The sequence below is a fragment of the Crocodylus siamensis genome, chromosome 14 (assembly GCF_052110815.1).
Source record: "Crocodylus siamensis isolate JL-2025a chromosome 14, ASM5211081v1, whole genome shotgun sequence".
NCBI lineage: Eukaryota > Metazoa > Chordata > Crocodylia > Crocodylidae > Crocodylus > Crocodylus siamensis.
In genome coordinates, this window is record NC_143408.1 from 14557073 (window position 1) to 14574619 (window position 17547).

The 17547-nt window shown below is 49.1% G+C and overlaps 1 protein-coding gene across 1 annotated transcript in view; it reads left to right on the forward strand.

Annotated features, from left to right (window-relative positions):
- Positions 1-15187, forward strand: part of ESAM (endothelial cell adhesion molecule) — a 100027-nt gene extending 84840 nt beyond the window's left edge. The window contains exons 5-7 of the mRNA XM_090027750.1: positions 10868-10990; positions 11493-11631; positions 13142-15187. Of these exons, the coding sequence (XP_089883876.1) occupies positions 10868-10990; positions 11493-11631; positions 13142-13601 (722 nt within the window). The 3' untranslated portion in view covers positions 13602-15187. The remainder of the gene's footprint in view (positions 1-10867; positions 10991-11492; positions 11632-13141) is intronic.
- The last annotated feature ends 2360 nt before the right edge of the window (positions 15188-17547 follow it).

Consider the following 17547-nt stretch of genomic DNA (forward strand, 5'->3'; position numbering starts at 1 on the left):
CTCCCAGCCCCCACTGGAGAGGTTGTTGAGTTGAAAGGAGAATCAGGAGCAAGGGGCCTTCAAAGCAGAAAGCAGGCATGACTGTGTCCCAGGTGCTGGCATAGTAGGGGGTGAGGATGGAGAAGAGACCCTTAGATTTGGTCTGGAGCAGGGCAGTGTCTGTAGTGAGGTGGATTTCAGTGAAGGGCAGAGGCCTGTGCAGAGCACCCAGCAGAGCACCCTGAAGCAGGGAGAAGAGTGGGTAGAGTGAGGCATTTTCAGCACTGAGGGAACTAGCACATTCTTGAAGGCAGTGGGAAGAGGAGGTTATGGGATTGCGGCCTGGGTCACTGGGGAGGGAAGAATCTGAGTGAAGGCAAGTGAAGACTAGTGGTTGGAACACAGTTCTGGCTTGAATGGTGCCTCCCTGTGGGTCCATGGAACAGGGAGATCATAGGCACATCAGGAATGGTGGGAGACAGGCCGTGAGACAGTTTCAGGTATCGAAGACTTGGCAGTTACAGCTCTGCTTGCCTGTCTGTTAAAGGAGATGCAGATATCGCCAAACTTGCAATGACTTTGTAAAATGTTTCAGTGTCACTGACTGCAGTTTTGGGTAAAAAGAAAAGTTTTGGCAGAACGACTTCCCCCAAATTTGTCCAAAGGATTGTCACTGTTTTCCTGAGAGCACCACCTGTGTGGCTGAGTCATTGGATTGAGCCTTGGGAAACTAGGTTCAGTCCCCAGCTGTCACCAATCCCCTGAGTAACCTCAGACAAGTCACTGGTTCTCTGTGTCCTGGCCACCTGTCTGCAAACTGGAGTAGCAACCATTCCTTTCCCTGGCCTCTTTAGATGGAAAGCCATCCAGGGCCCAGGTCTCTGTACAAGACCATGAAGCTGTGCATGTACAGCATCTGGCACAATGCATTTCTGATGGGAGTTGAGGCTGCAATCAGATGTATGCTAACAGTGAATGGGTACTTCAGAAGAAATAACTGTCAGAAGAATGAACCTAGTCTTTGAATTGAAGGAGGCAGGTTGTTCACTTGCTAGCCTGGCATGTGTTAATGTTCCCTGCTAGGGGACTGATACTCCCCTTGCACCTCTTGATTAGTTAGATACAGTTACTCATTCCTTGGGGTTCATTTGCATGATGCCTGCTAGCTCCCTCTGACTGTCATGTTTAATTAAGTATTTTATGAATGCTTTATGAAGGGAAAAAATAAGGAAATGTGAAAGGGAAGCTTCTCCGAACAACACGCCTTCCACCACATGACGCACAGGCACACATCTCACTGCCTGGCAGGCTGTTATGTAAACTCACCCTCTGCATTTTCTGTGTGCAGTGACTGTGTCAACTCCTTTGGATTCCTCTCATCCAGGTTCCTTGTCTGGTCTGAAACAGACTAGAATCGGTGAAGGAATGGAGGTGAAAGCTTGCATCTCAACCTGCTGCTGCTAAGATTTGGGGCATTTAGCTTAATTTAGAAATTATCTTTGCATTCTCTTGGCAATGTTTAAGCATGCCAGGAATGTGAGAGTCTGGCTCAAGTTTTTTTTTGTCCAAAGATTTAAAAGAATTTCTGTAATCGTTATGCTTCCTAACACCCAGGGGAAGAAGGGGAAAGTGTCATTCCCCTTTTTGGAAGGGATTAGCAGGTCTCTGGGAACTGTCCTCATCTGATCGTCAGAGTGAGAACAAAACCCAGGAGACCTGGCTCTTATGGAGTAACCATTTTGGCTGGTGGCAGACCCGTGGGATGAGTGTGTCAGTCCAGATGGCTGCAGAAGTTCTCTGATGTTTTGCAGTTGTCTCTGATTGTTAAAATATATAAATTCCTTTATGTGATCCCCTTCTTGTAGTCCCCTTGCATAGAACCACAATAGTCCCTTAGCATTATAATCCTCTTAACTGAGTTTATTTTTACTAGGATCTAAGTTTACAATCTTGGCATGATTGTTTCCAAGTCTTTCTGTTCCTTACTGGCTTCCTAACTTGTAGCATGTTAGACTCAGAAGGGACTTGTTCTTTAGACAGAGTTGCATCTTTTGGCACTCAGGCTTCCTGCTGGGAACTGCTCTCATGAGTAAATTCCACTTGTTAACACAATTTGGGCTGTGCAGGGCTTCTTCTAGAACTTGCATGCATGGCTCATCTGCCTTTCTGTCTACAAAGAATAGTGAAGAGCCAGGTGGATGCACAGCAAACATGAAATACTTTGATGGGGCATTGCATATGCCACTATTGCCTGGCACGAACCACGAGGTCACAGAGAACAATCGTGTGGTGTCAACTCATCCTTACTGTAATTCCATTGAGGTTGATGGAATTGTACCCAGGGTGGATTGCCTACCTGGGCTGGTCACTCCAAGTCTCACTGAAATGTTTCTTATGTTAGCAGCCCCTTGGGATAAGAATAGCTGGACTACTTAATTGGCTCCCACAGTCTTGCCAGGGCTGACTAGATGCATAACCTTTGTGGAGTAATTGCCCTCCCCCCAGTCTGTCTCTGTTGTAAGGCAGCAGCCCAACCCCCCTTCTTGTGTTGCCATTGTGCCTGCATGACTAGCTGGGCTACGGACATTCCAAAGGGAGGGGGGCCCTGCTCCGCTAGTGCCTCAGGTTCCTGCCAATGCAGGTCATGTGACTGGTCATCTCACCTGGTCAGGCTGATGTCATTTGGAAGTGCTGGTCGCAGCCAATGGGTCTGCTTCTGGTGGGAACTTGGTGATGAGGATATTAACCAGTGTATAAGACCCCCTTCATGAGGTAGCGGGGCAGACACATTTTGGGACACCATGAACAAGCCATGCAGCCTCCAGAGAAAGAGCTTAGTCAAGTTCTGGATGCATATGTGAGTAACTTACTTGGATTTTAGCTAGTAACTTAGGATGAAGTGATCTAGAAGTGTATTAGAAGGCTACCAAGCCGCTTCTGTTTGCTCAGGGTCTTTCTTTTGTTACTTCTCTGACCTGTATCCTTCCCCATGCCTACCCTCTCCAGTCAATAAAGCTATCCGTTATAGCAAGCCTTGCTGTATGTGCTTAAGAGGGATGAGGCAAGCCTTTTCAGCTCCCTTTGGCTCGGCTGGCTAATGGAGGCTATTTGTGAATGCTTCAGGTTAAGAGAAGCACCCCAAAGTACCATGGTGGGTTAAGCAACCCCAAGGTCTACAGGGTCCATGTCCCTTACAAAGACCAGACTTTGGTGGCAGGGTGGTGGCACCGGTTACCCCAGGCTTGTGGGTGTGCTGCAGGAAGGGGGTTGGCTGGACACAGGCGCCCCAGGGGAGACACCCAAAGCAGGGTTATGGTCAGGCACAGTGAGGTGGGTGGCTCAGTGTAGTAGCACCCCCTACTGGCCTGCCACAGTCACCCAGAAAGCTTATTCTACTTCTCCCCAGTGTTTTCTGGTCATGTCCCACTATTTCCAGTCAGCCATGGCACTGTGAGTATTGTTTTATTACAGTAGTACCCAGGGGCCCCTTTCAAGATTGGGGCCTTGCAGTTCTAAATGCTGCACAGAGCTAGACATAGTTTCTGGTTCTTACATTGAACTTGTTGGGGGAATGAGAATGTTAGTGTGTGTGTGTGTGTGTGTGTGTGTGTGCGCGCGCGTGCATATGCATGCTGCAGTGGGGGATGCTGTACAGTCCGTAACTGCAATCAGTTGAGTCATCAGGCAGTGACACAGATATCTCCCAGAACACTGTCTCGCACCCACGCCTTGCCTGTAGTGATTATCCAGTTGGGTTTTATTTGATCCTCTTTCCCTACCCAAGCTCCTTCCACTTTTTCTTCTTTGAAATACATCAGTTACTATGGAAACTGTGACACTAAGTGTAGCCTAGCGATACTCATGAGTGTGGTACAGAGCTAAGCAAGCAAAAGGAGTGTTGTGTAGCAAGCACAGCCTTTGTACAGGCTTAGTTGCTGGTAGCCATTCCTTTGCTAAGCCAAAAAGCTCATGGCCTATCCTTTCCATATCACTAGGCATGAAGGTCTCTGACTCGCTAGGGTGCTGAACAGGCACAACCTCACTCGGAGCATGAGGTCACTAGAGCCTTCTTACTAAAAGTCCCTTGATCTGCACAGCTGGAGGCTGCTGGAGGCATTGCTGGCAGAGGGAAGTGAGAGCCAGCATACCTGGCTGGAGTCTGAGTTAACCCAGGTGCCAAGGCTACCTGGCTAGTGCAGGGTTCTGCTTTAGACCCATCTTAAAATTCAGAGAAACCCCTCTCAGGTCTCCACATGTGTACAATGAACTGCAACAAGGAGCAAGAGTGAAGGGGTCAACACTGAAGGGAGTGAGTGAACAGGGACAGCAAACAGGGAAGTTTGTAAGGAAGGGGAGGAAGAGAAGCCAGGCACCAGACACTAGATCCTCCTCCTGGAAGGTAAGTGAGCCAGAGCTACCTTTGTGTTTGGTTTGTTCAGTGTTTGGGCCTTGTTGCATGGTAAATGTAAGCAGCTTCTGGAGCTCTTGAAATTAACCCCTGGATGGGCTTTACATTAACACCTTTAAGTGGTTTAAAGCAGTGGTTCTCAACCTTTTTTGTACTGGAACCCATTGGCCATCGGCTTATCCCAACCCACATCCCTCTGGCCCTGCCAATACCTGACCCACAGTCCTCTGTCCCCTGCCCCCTACCCCCCAACCCTGCCAGAGGGGCCGTGGCTGCTGTTCTACATCCCACTTGGGCCAGAGCTCAAGCAGAAAGTGCCGCTCCTGTTCCACTCTCTGAGCAGTGAGTGCAGACCCTTTGTGTGTATGGGCACTGGCCCCATGCCACCAGCCCAAGCATGCAGCTCCCCACTGTGAAGGACCACCCAAACCCCCTTACCCTGCTGAAGGGCCCTGCTCCCATCTCCCTCCCCAGCACTGACGGACACAAACACATGGCCTGCCCTTACCACCCCCTCCCCAGCCCTCTGGACAGTCCCCTGGACCTCCAACCCCCCACTCCCCATATACTTACCTGCATCCAGCAGCTGGGGCTGCTCCCATGACCCAGCCTCACCGCATGCTGGCCACATGTGTCTGTGTTTAATGTTATGCCAATCCAGGGTAGGATTATCTTTAATCCACCTAATTTTGCTCCTGTTCCATTAAGGTGTGGCTGCTGTTCTACAGCTATTCTCCCCAAATTAAAGTCCTCCAGCATTCCACGATGTAATGGCCTGTCCTGAGTTAGGGCAAGTAGAGATGCCAAGGTGCAGCAGAGCCAGGCATGGTGCCCTCTCCCCTCCCCCCTACCCACTCCATCCCCCCAGGGGCACCAGGCAGAGCAAGCACTGCAGCCCCAGAGTGCCCAGTGGCCACAGTGCCTCTCACCATTGCCTAAGCCGGCTGATTGCTCATGGGGGAGTGAGCTCTGGAGAAAAAAAGGATCAAGCTCCTCAGAGCTCAGGCAGCACCTAACCAGCTGGCAGCCCAGCCAGCAGCGGCACAGGGGGGTGAGCTCTGGAGAAAGAAAGGATCAGGCCCACTTTTATGTAGGCTTCTAGTCCTGTCTCTTTTCACCAAGCCTTTAGTGACAAGTTGCAGCTGTGCAAGTAAAGGACAGTTAGTGAAACAGTCACACGTTAAGGCAAAAAAAACATTTCTAAGCCAAATAACACTAAGCTGATTAATGTTTGTGCAGTTCACAGCATAAGGTGTAACAAGGCCCTTTGTTTGGTAGGCAGGAAGAGATAGGCAGCCAATTTAAAAGACCCAGAGAGATGGCTGGAAGATGTCTCCATACCCTCAAAAAGGCCAATGTTATGCCCATCTTCAAGAAGGGGAGGAGGGAGGACCTGAGTAAGTGTAGGCCAATTAGCCTAACTTCTATCCAGAGGAAAATCCTGGAAAAATTCATTAAGGAGTCTGTGTGATGCGCTTGCAAGAGGTAGGATTCTGAATGACAGCCAGCAAGGCTTCATCGTGGGCAAGTCTTGTCTTATCTACCTCATTTTCTTTTATGATCTGGTAACTCACCACCTGGATAAGAGAGAAGTGGTGGATATTGTATACCTTGACTTCCAGAAAGCCTTTGATCTCGTATCCCATGGTGTTCTCACGAGAAAATTTGAAGATAGTGGGCTTAATTGTGAGACTGTGGGTATGAAGCTGATTGTGGGGTAGGACCCAGAGAGTCCTAATGAACTGATCTGTGTCATCCTGGTGAGAAGTGGCCAGTGGTGTCCTGCAGGGGTTGTTGCTTGGTCCTGTACTCTTCAACATTTTTATCAATGATTTGGATGAGGAGGTGAAGATCTCACTGGCCAAGTTCATGGACAACACCAAGTTATGGGGAAGCATGGTCACGCTTGAAGATAGGCTACAGATACAGGTAGATCTAGACAGTAGGCCTGTGCGAGTTGGCAGCGATCCTATCTGGCTTTGGATCCGGCCGCTTCAGATGGCCGCAATCCGATCGGGAGCTCCGGACTGGGTTTCCGCCTCAATCTGGCTAAAGCTTCGGAGCCGCCTCAGAGATCCGGCCATAGGATGTAACGGGGAATCAATGAAATATCTATAACTTTGTTGTTTGTTGTCTGATTTGGATGAAACTTGCAGATATGGTAGCCTCTGCTGAGAGCATGGAACCTGCCATGTTTCAAAAAGTTCAGTGCAGGGGGCTGGGGGGGAACTGTACCCCAAATTCTTGAAAGCCCAACTTGTGTCATGGCTGTGTGTTACACTACAGGGGGTCAAAACTAGAGGGTTGGTAGCTCTTACTGAGGCCACAAAGCCTGCCAAGTTTCAAGAAGATCAGTGCAGGTGTTTGCGGGGAACTGCCCCTCAAGTTGCGGACAAGCAAAACTGGTGCTGTGGGTGACGCTGCGTGTGTTAAGGCACAGTAGGGTGACAGCTGCAGAGATGGTGGCCCCTGCTGTGATGCCTGCCAGCAGGGGGGCTCTGGGGCCCTGCATCCCTAGCTGCTGATGGGCAAAACTGTGGCATAGCTGTGTCTGTCCTGCGGCTGTTGATTGTATTGATTCTTTCCCCTCTTTAGCCTGGTTTTGTAGGTGCTAATTGCTGCTTGTTAAGTCCTTGGGTTGTAGCTGGGTCCTGTGTATTGAGCTGGTCCCTGGCCCTTGAGTGAATTGTGATTGATTAATTGGTAACTGGGAACACAGTAGCTTAGCAGCCAGGCCTGCAGCAGTGTCTCCCCTCCCACCTCAGGACAGACACAGTCAGTCCCACAGCACCCATGGCACCAGTTTTGCTTGTCCGCAGCTTGAGGGGCAGCTCTCTCCCCACCCCCCCCGCCAAACCCCTGCACTGATCTTGAAACTTGGCAGGACCTACCACCCCTGCAGTTTTTGCCCGGCTATGTTGTAATGCCTAGATGTGACATGAGTTTTGCTTTCGAGAACTTGGGGTGCAGTTCCCCCCAAACCCCTGCACCGATCTTCTTGAAATTTGGTAGGCTTCATTCTCTTTGCAGAGTCTACCACCCCTGAAAATTTCATTTAATCGGACAAAAAACAACAAAGCTATAGATATTTTATTGTTTTCCCCATTATACCCTATGGCTGGATCTCCGAGGCAGCTCTGAACCGCTTCGGAAAGCTGAACGAGGCGACACTTCAACCTGGACATGCTGCCTTGGACCCTGAACCGTCCGAAACTTCTCTGGATCCAAAGCTCTGTCCGAAGCCTCGCACAGCCCTACTAAGTCTAGCAAGCTGGGCAAGTCAGAACCAGATGAAGTTCAACATTGAGAAATGTAAAGTACCCCACCTAGGGACCAGCAATCGCCTGTACAACTACAGGCTTGGCATGCTAACCTGATTAGCACTACAAATGAAATAGACCACAGCATGAATATGAGCCAGCAGTGTGACTCTGTTGCCAGCAGGGCAAATAATACTCTGGCATGCATCAATCGATGCATTTCCAACAAGACCAAGGAGGTGATTCTTCTGCTCAACTCAGCATTGGTGAGACCCCAACTGGAGTACTGCATCCAGTTCTGGGCACCGCAATTTAACAAGGACATGATAAAACTTGAGAGAGTCCGGAGAAGGGCCCACCCGTATGAGCAGACGCTTGCATGACAAGCCATACGAGGAAAGGCTGAGGGACCTGGGACTCTTCAGCCTGAAAAAGAGAAGGCTGAGAGAGAGGGGATTTGGTAGCAGCTTAGCACTACATCAGGGGATCAGTTAACAGCCGTTCACCAGGGCGCCCGTGGGGAAAAGCAGGAGTAATGGCCACAAACTCCTGGAAGACTGTTTCAGGCTCAACATTAGGAAAAAACTTCACAGTCAGGGTGTCCAGACTATGGAATAAGCTCCCTCCAAAAGTTGTGCAGTCACCTACCCTGGAAATGTTCAAAAGGAGACTGGACAGTCATCTTTCTGGGGTCACCTGACCTCACCTGTCATTTTTCCTGCCTGGTGCAGGGGGCTGGACCCGATGATCTTCCGAGGTCCCTTCCAGGCTTGTGAACATAGTGAGTAGGACTTTTAAATTAGGTTTGCCAGGGGATGGAGACCAAAGCCCCAAGCTAAGTGAGGAAGTAGTTGACCTGGAAGAAGCACAAGCAAGAGCAGGAAACAGGGCCTCCTTCTTGAGAAAGTAAGGCATACAGCTAATTACCGCAGGTGTCTGTACATGAATACACAAAGCATAGGAGACAAGCGGGAAGAATTGGAAGTCCTCACCCAGTCATGGAACTGCGATGTGATTGGAGTAACAGAGACTAGGTGGGAGCTCGAATGGCTGGAGCACTGTCCTGGATGGCTATAAACTGTTCAGGAAGGACTGGTAGGGAGAAGAGGAGGAGTTGTGCTTCGTGTAAAAGAGCTGTATGATTGCTCAGACCTCTAGTATGAAACTGGAGATAGGCCTGTTAAGAGTATCTGGCACTGGGTCAGAGAGAGAGCAACAAGGGCAAGGTCATTGTGGGTGTCTGCTATAGACCACCAAACCAGGAAGATGAGGTGGATGAGGCTTTCTTCCAACAGGTAGTAGAAATTCCTGATCACAGGTCCTGTTTCTCATGAGGGACTGCAATCACCCTGACATCTGCTGGGAGGACAATACAGCAGTGCACAGGCAATCCAGGAAGTTTCTGGAGTTTCTGGGGCCCGTTTTATTCAATATCTTCATAAATGATGCAGATGACACCAAGCTGGTTGAAGCTGTAGATGCACAGGAGGGTAGGGTGAGGATCCAGAGAGACCTTGACATATTGTAGGATTGAACCAAAAGAATCTCATGAAGTTCGTTAAAGTCAAATAGTAAGTCCTGCACTCAGGATGGAACACTCCCATGCACTGGTGCTGACTGGCTGGGCAGCAGCTCTGCAGAAAAGGACCTAGGGGTTACAGTGAACAATAAGCTGAATATGAGCCAACAGTGTGCCCTCATTGCAAAAGAGGCTAGTGGCATACTGGGCTTCATATTAGAAACATTGCCAGCAGACCAAGGGAAATGACTGTTCCCCTCTATTTGGCACTGGTGAGGCCACATCTGGAGTAGTGTGTCCAGTTTTGGGACCCCCACTACAGAAATAATGTGGACAAGTTTGAGAGCGTTCAGCAGAGGACAATGAAAATGGTTCAGTGACTTGTGAGGTGAGGCTGAGGAAACAGGGCTTATTTAGTCTGGAGAAGAGAAGACTGGGAGGGGATTTAATAACAGCCTCCAACTACCTGAGGGATGGTTCGAAAGAGGATGGAGCTGGACTGTTCTCAATGGTGGCAGATGACAGAACAAGGCAATATGGTCTGAAGTTGCAGCAAGGGAAGCTGAGGGTTTACTACCCTCCTAGCGAGGAAAAACTTTCTCACTAGGAGGGTAGTAAAGCACTGGAACAGGTTACCCAGAGAAGTGGTGGAATCTCTGTCCTTGGAGGTTTTTAGGACTTGGCTAGACAAAGCTTTGGCTGGGATAATATAGTGGGGGTTGGACTGGTGACCTCCCAAGGTCCCTTCCAACCCTCGCGTTCTATGAATCTGTGATTATGTAACACACCAGGGTCGCTGAGCCCTTCTGTCAGTTGAGCAGTTTATCTGCTGAGAGGTTGCTGTGACATGATTAAATTGTGCTCTTTTCCTTTTTGCTTCTCCTACAACCATACCATATTATGTAGGCATTTGGCAAACAACATAATGCCTCACCATTGAAGAAAAGATCTCTCTCTCTCTATCCAGAACCCACATGTGCTTTTGGAAGGGACCCAGCATGCTCCCTGTTTGAACTATCCTTTCTAAAGGTGCTGATTACAAGCTCAGGGCCAAACAAACACCAGCCAGACTTCATGTATAAGCAGCTGTACAATGAGCTATCACAGATTGCCTCCTTCCAATGCCCTGACCCCTGTCGCACACAAGCAAGGAAGGAAATTGTTAAGCCAGACGACTGTACATCCTTTTGCCCCTCTACTCACAAGCGTGCTTTGCTGTTGCCACAACTACCATGTACCACAGCCTTTATTCTGCTCCTTTAGGGATGCTCTTTCCCAAACTGCTGCTTCAAGTTCCCAGCCTATCCTTTAGCCATGGCTTGTGCCTATGTCTTAGAAATCAAACTCCTCCAGGTCCTCGGTGCCTGTCCTAGCACCACCCATTACTGTGAACCTGTGCCCTCTTCCACTGCAGACCAGCACTAAACAGTCAGACTGCAGAGTTGTTTGGGAGATCCACTGACTTCAGAGGGGCCCTGTGCAAGCAAAGGCTTCTGTTCAGGTCAGGCACTTTGCGGGATCATTGAAAACAAGCATCAGAAGGTGGTGAGGTGCCATGGGAAATGACCATACGCAAATGCTTGGATGTTGGCTTGACTACTGTGGTGGTGGGGAATTCTAGCACACCCGTGGGTGACCAGAATGGAATGCCATGCAGCTGGGACACAGGCTCATGAGAGTCTTGTCTTATGAATTTTGCAGACCCCATAAGTGGGAACCTCATGTTGAAAAATCTTTCAAGAGAGATGTCTGGAACGTATGTCTGCACAGCAAAAAACAACGCTGGTGTCTCCAAGTGCAACATAACCCTGGAGGTGAACTCATGTGAGTGGTGGGGTCTCCCGGTGTGGTGGGGTCTCCACTCCTGGGCTGGAGTGCACAGGCATCATCTAAAGGACGATTTAAGGCGCTGGAGGAAGGGGTCCAGAAAACAGTGAAGGAATTAGCCTGATTTGATGTGAGGGGTTGCATTCACTGCTCTGTAATGTTGCAGCATAACTGGAACGTACTGACTGGAGGGAAATTAGGGATTAGCGTTAGCAGCAAGGTGAAGATTGCTGCAGGTTCCTTATCCAGCAACAAAGGAAGGTTGGATCTGGCAGGGGTGGGGGTGGAGGGGGATTCCTGTGTCATGGGGAGCCCCCACAACCTAATCAATGGGCTTTCTCTACCACATCCCCTTCTACCTTATTCCAAGACAAGTGTGAGAAGCTCAGCTTCACCCTGGAGAAGCTGGTCAGGCTAGCTGTGTCCAGCTTCCTGAGGCTCTGTATTGCTCTGACCCTGGCCTGCTGTCCTCTGTAAACTCTGTTCTGATTTTCTGCAGACAACAATGCAGCTATGATCGCTGGAGCTGTCGTGGGGTGTCTCATTGGAATTGGCTTAATCACTGTATGCATTCTGCAATTTTTCGTGTGCCGAAAGAAAAAGAAAAATACACAGGAGGAAATGGCCAATGAGATCAAGTGAGAATCTGTGTTGTTTATACCATCTGTTAGAAAAACCCCTGGGGAGACTTCCCAAACACTATGTAGGCTATTGCTGCTTCTGTTCTCCATCACCTTGTCAGGGACCTGCATACTTGTAGCTCTCTGGATTGGAAACCTGAGTGCATAACTAAATGGAAAGTTACCAGGGCACAAATGTACCATTGCCTCTGAGGCTGTTGTCCCCTCTTTACAAACCTTGTGGTATTTGGTGTGTGTGATAAGGCCCCAGTTCCTGGAATCACATGACTGTGAGACTCTCAACTTCCATTTAAAAATGATCTCTGGATCTCTAATTGAGGAGGAAAACTTGGAAGCATGATCGGTTTGGTCAAAGAACATGAAGACAAATCAAATACACCCCTCATGACAACTTGGAGGCTGGTTGATGGTTTTGCTTGGACCTAACAGTGTAGCTAGTAGCAAAGGCCAGAACTAAGGTTGCCCACCAACTTCATAAGCTGAACCTGCCATACGATATTGGTTGAATTTTGTCAAAATGTAATGTTTTGGGCTGAAGCTTTCCCTGCTGGTGGCTGGTTAAGGTTAAATGCTTTCTCAAAAATGTCAGTGAAGATGTTTCAGCCATTTGGGGCAAACAGCTTAAGAGAAAATTTTGTTTTGTTGCTGCTAAAGAAATGCTTATCTTGCTGGTTTTGTGCCTCTGCATCTTACAGTGTGGACCTGAAGTCCGGCCAGGGCCCAAATTTGGCTAAGTTAAACGCCTGTAAAAAATCTCAGCCTACACATGCTCATGCAGACCTCTCTGAGTTTAACAGCTCAAATCTCCAGAGTTTCTGTCCACAGTGAGCATGTTCAATCTCCACTGCTCCTACCTGTAAATGCAAAGGGGAAGGGAAGAAACAGGAGAGAAAGTAGGGCAACGAGGTTGAGCTGGGGAAGGTAGAGAAGGGGAAGTGGACAGAAGCTGAAGGGGCAGGGAATTGACCACAAGAACACACATGATGGAAGAAACCAAAATCCTGAGTCTTTATTCTGGTGCCAGCAAACAGCTGTGAAGTCTTCAGGCAAAGTTGGGATCTTATCCTTGCATACTGCCTAGTGTCCATAGAAGATAACAGGCCACTGCTGCTACAAATAGCTTTGCCAGCTCAAGTGGAAGGTGCCTGTGCTGTAGAGGCTAACATCTATGTTGCATATTTAGACTTTGTTCTGGCATTTCCTGCTTTCAAGTGCTTTGACTTGCTAGCTGTATCGTTCTGTTGATAGGGAGTGAGGGAGCATATAAAGGCAGCACATACTCAGGATCCCCAGATCCAGTGGTTGCCAGCCATTTTATCCTGCCCATCTGCAGGGGCTGGTTCATGGAACAGCCCATTCAAACAGTCTAAAGTGTAAAAGTCCCATGTTCAATTTCTAGGAGTGCCCGGTTCCTCCCCTGGTTGGCAATAATGTGTGTAAATGGGCAGAGACCATGTTCTCCCCTGTTCTGGCTCCTTGTACTGACGGCTTCTGTTTTCCATTCCAGGGAAGATGCTGTTGCTCCGAAGACACTTTCTTGGGCTAAAGGTTCTGGTTCAGACACTGTCTCCAAAAATGGTACCTTGTCTTCAGTGAACACAGCTCGGGACCACAAATTATACATATCCAAGCCTGTCTCAGACACAGCCTCCATCATCACTGCTGCTGGCAGCACTGTGGCCTACAAGCCCCAATACACCACCGTAAGGAGTGGAACTCTAACACCCACTCCCAGCTTATCCAGCCAGTCCCTGCCTCTCTATTTCCCCCCTGTGATGAATGGCAACCATTACCAGAACATTGTGCCAAGCAACAGAAATGCTCTCCACAGGACAAATGGACCTCAGCTACAGCCCCCCCAGCAAGAGCCTGCTGTGCCTCAAGGGCTTACCACCTCCACCCTTGCCAGAATGGGTGCAGTGCCAGTCATGGTGCTGGCCCAGAGCCATGCAGGGTCACTGGTGTAAGCATCCAACAGCTTGTGCACCCTCTGCACAGAGAAAAGGGTCTGAAAGTGGCCATTTATCCTTACCAAAGTGGACAGTTGGGGAGACAGAAGGGCAAAGCCACTTGCTTCCTGCTCCATGCTCATGCATATATGAGATGTGTGAGGGGAGCAGTTTACATGGCATTTCTGTGCAGAAATTCCCAAGGAACAGGCTGCCTTAGACACCCTCTGGACACAGCAAATACCCCTGCAGCCTCACACACAGCACTCCTCTCCCCAAAAACTCCTCCCCACCCCCAGCTCCCTCCCTATGCTGTTGCCTTAGCACTAGGGCCCACCTCATTCCCTCCTCCGGTGGAAGAGTTTATTTATTGAAGAAATATGGCTGGTGTGCGTGTGGTTATTTCCCTTGCTTTGGGCAGCAGCTATTTTGGCTTCTTGGCAGAGGCTGTGGCCAAAGGGCTTGAAAAATGGTCTTGATAGTGCTGAGTTGGGGACATGGGGTAGAAATTGGGAACTGCTTGGCCAATAGCCACCATGGTATCCAAGCTTTTTATTCTTATTTTATTCAGTTTCAGCCTTTGTGAACTCCAAGATATGACCCCTCCTCCCCATGGTGCCATTTTGTCTGTTACCCACTGCTAGCAAATTGTGCTCACACCCAGTGCAGAGAGCAGGCTTGTGAGTGGAGTTGGGCCCAAGTGGAGCTTCTGGCTAGGAGGGAACCTGTCCAAGCCTGGCTCTGAGCAGCCATATAGTGCTGGGAGTCTGTTTGCTGGGGGAGAAACATTACAGTACAGATTCCCCTACAATACAGTCTTCATCCCCATCACTAACCAGATTAAGGCACTGGGCCTAACTGCATCATGCCTGCTAGCTAGAGCTGTTATGAAGGGGCATCACTGTGATAGTGTCTGGTGATGGTAGCTGCCGTGAATCCCACCCTCTGCCTGGTAAAGCTGGTATACAGCCCTTCTCTTCACCCATGCACCCCCAATTGCTTGAGTACTCTAGCTGCTTTAATTCTCTGACTACCTGAATCCTCCAGTCTGTGCCCTGCCTGCAGCAGGTATTGGGGACAGGGCAGCAGCTCACCTAGGATTTGTACACTCCTTCCTCAGCACTGTGGAGAACTGCACTTTGCAAAGAGCCCAAGCCCCCAACAACCAAAGTTGTGCCCTGCCTGAGGGGTAACAAGGCCTCTCTGTCTTCCCACTAGGAGAGGGTCATGAGCTTGTGCTACTAACCCAAGCAAAATGTTCTAGAGTAACCTTGTAGTCCAACAGTCTAACCATTGCTCTTTTAAGGATACCTTTAGCGTTTTAATTCATGTTATGCTAATGATTATATTTGTTTATTTAATGGACTCCTTAAACCTTGTGTATTTTGCTTTTTTGGGTAGGAAATAATTTTATCCCCATAGCTACTAACTGCTTTTCCCACCCAGATAGTCTCCCTCTGGTTGTTCTTGTGCTGGCTATTTTTAGATGTCAGCTAGATTCTTCTGCTGGGTGGGATGGGGAAGGCGCTGAGAGATTATTTTTATGTACAATTTTAAAATGTAATATTTTTCATAAGTGGTCATTAAAATATTTGTTTTTTATACTTAAATGGGAGCTAAGTTAGGTGCATTCCAGAGCAGGCTGAAAACAGGCACAGCTCAAGACCTTTACCACTGCCACCCACTGGTGCCTGGCAGGCAGGCAAAACTATGCAAACCTCATGACGGGAGTTGCCATGGGTAGCATGCCCCATGTTATCAGCATGCCTCTCCCAGCCCTGTGCAAGACAAATATGAACAAACTACATCATAGCCTTGTGGTTCTGTGCCCAACCAGAGCATTTGTAGGGGAAGGGTTAGCAGGAGTAGCAGCAGGAATGAAGGCCTAGGTTCTCAATGGGACCCAAGTGGAAGATGCTCACCCTCCTGACCTTCATTCCCCTTTCCCCTCCCACCACACAACTTTCCTGCACTGGTTCTGGCAGCAGGGGGAAAAGAGAAGCAGCCCACAGTGCAGGAGCAGCTGAAGGTTTGTTACTGCCCAGGGCAGATGTCACTTCCTGGTACACCTGGCCTCTTGACATATATATTGATGGCAAAAAAGGAGATGACATCTCGCTGGTCAGCACGGAGCCCCTGGCCTCTGCAGCTTATGCTACCACCACCCTGGGCACAGTACCCCCCAGTTATGCCTGACTAAAGCCATCCTCACCTTGACTAGCCACCCACATCTCCCTCCCTAAAGAAAGCCTCATCCACCAAGTTATAGGCCGCTGCTGGGGTGGGAGAAAGGCATTGCTCATCACTCCCTTTGATGCTGTTCCAGGGGTTGAGCCACATGACTAGCATAGGACAGGCACCTGATTTCACAAGGCATTACCCTTCCCCTACCACATATTAAGAGAGAGCAGCTGCCTGTACTGAGCTTGGTGTAGAGCTGGATGAGCATGTGCTCCAAGTCAGGGGAGAGGGAGGTGGAGGAACATGTACTTTAAGGATCCTGCTCAGTAGAGATGTGAGGCACCAAGATGCTTGGTCCCTCCAAGACCGCGGTGCTGCTGGACACACACAAAAAGGAGTTTTTATCATCTGAGGAACTTGAAAGTCAAAAACTGAGGTGCCAGTGGAGTTCAGATATTTTCAGCATGCAATCCGTGGATTGGATTTCCATGCCTAAATTCTGCTTCAATCCCACTTTAGGTGCCTAGATCTTTTCTGAGTTTAGATTGTAGCTCAGCAATTCTCAACTGGGGTCATGTGAAATTCAGAAAAGTTATAAAGACAGCCTTGAGCTTAAAAAAGTGCTCAACCTCTGGCCTGTAGGCACTGTCATCCAGCCCACAGCACTCCCCATAGGGTCAGAAGTTTGGTGGTGGGAGAGCAGTGGCAATTAACATAGCTACCACTTGTCCACCACCAAATTTCCAAGCTCTGGCCACAGACCAGGTGTGGTCTGTGAACCAACTTGACATCACTTACTTGGCCCACTGATCAGTCCGTGCCAGGGTTCTACAGGTGATGTGTAGAGGGTGCACACGCACCCCCTGAGAGCACTGGTGCCTCCCAAGAAGCACCGTTGGCACTTCCAGGCATGCCACTAGCACTTCCAGGCTCTTCCTGTGGACAGTCATCACCCCTTCAGCCTCAGGAGGCACACGTAGCCCTGATCATGCTTCTGCCTGCAGCCTAATGAGATGTGGATTGGTCCACGGACTTCAGCATAAGGAGATATTGGTGGGGATCTACCAAAAATCACCATTGTGTATTTTTTGTGGACAAAGCCAAATCAGGCAGGCTCTGTGAAAAATAGTGGGCTCACTGCAAAAAAAAACTTACCAGCAATCAAAGGAAAGTGTAGGAAGCACTGCAGTCCTGAAATATGGGGTGTGGGGGGAAGGGTGGGAAGGCAGGTGGCAAAGAGAAAGTAAATCCAAGGCTGAGCCTGGGGCTGTAGGCTCGGTCCAGGAGCCAGTCAGGGAAGCAAGAGGGTTTTGGCTTTGCTGGTAGAGTGTGCATGCTGCAGCCTGAGAAAGATTCAGCATGAAGACCGAGAAGAAATCCTCCAAGAAAGCCAAATACTTTTCAGCGCTGGACTGTGCAGGATTGCAGGGACCTTGCATGCCGATGGAGGGAGACTGTAATGCCTGCAATCTGACTGGTTGTGTCAAGGAAAACCAGTATAGATCAACACTTAGAGTCCATGGCTCACATGAACTCATAGACTTCTGCAGAGGCTGAAGATCAGAGCAAGAAGCAACTGACTGTGTCCTTGTTCTTTAAAAACTACCACAGAAAGCAACCTGGCAAGGTGAGAGGCAGCATTTTCCTTCATGGCAGCTTTCACAGTGGCAAACATCCCATTGGAGAAACTTGATCACCCAAAGTTAAAAGACTACCAGAATAAAAACATCCCAAATGCTGCCAGTTTTCTGTGGGCCAACAATTTTCACCAAAACCATCTCAC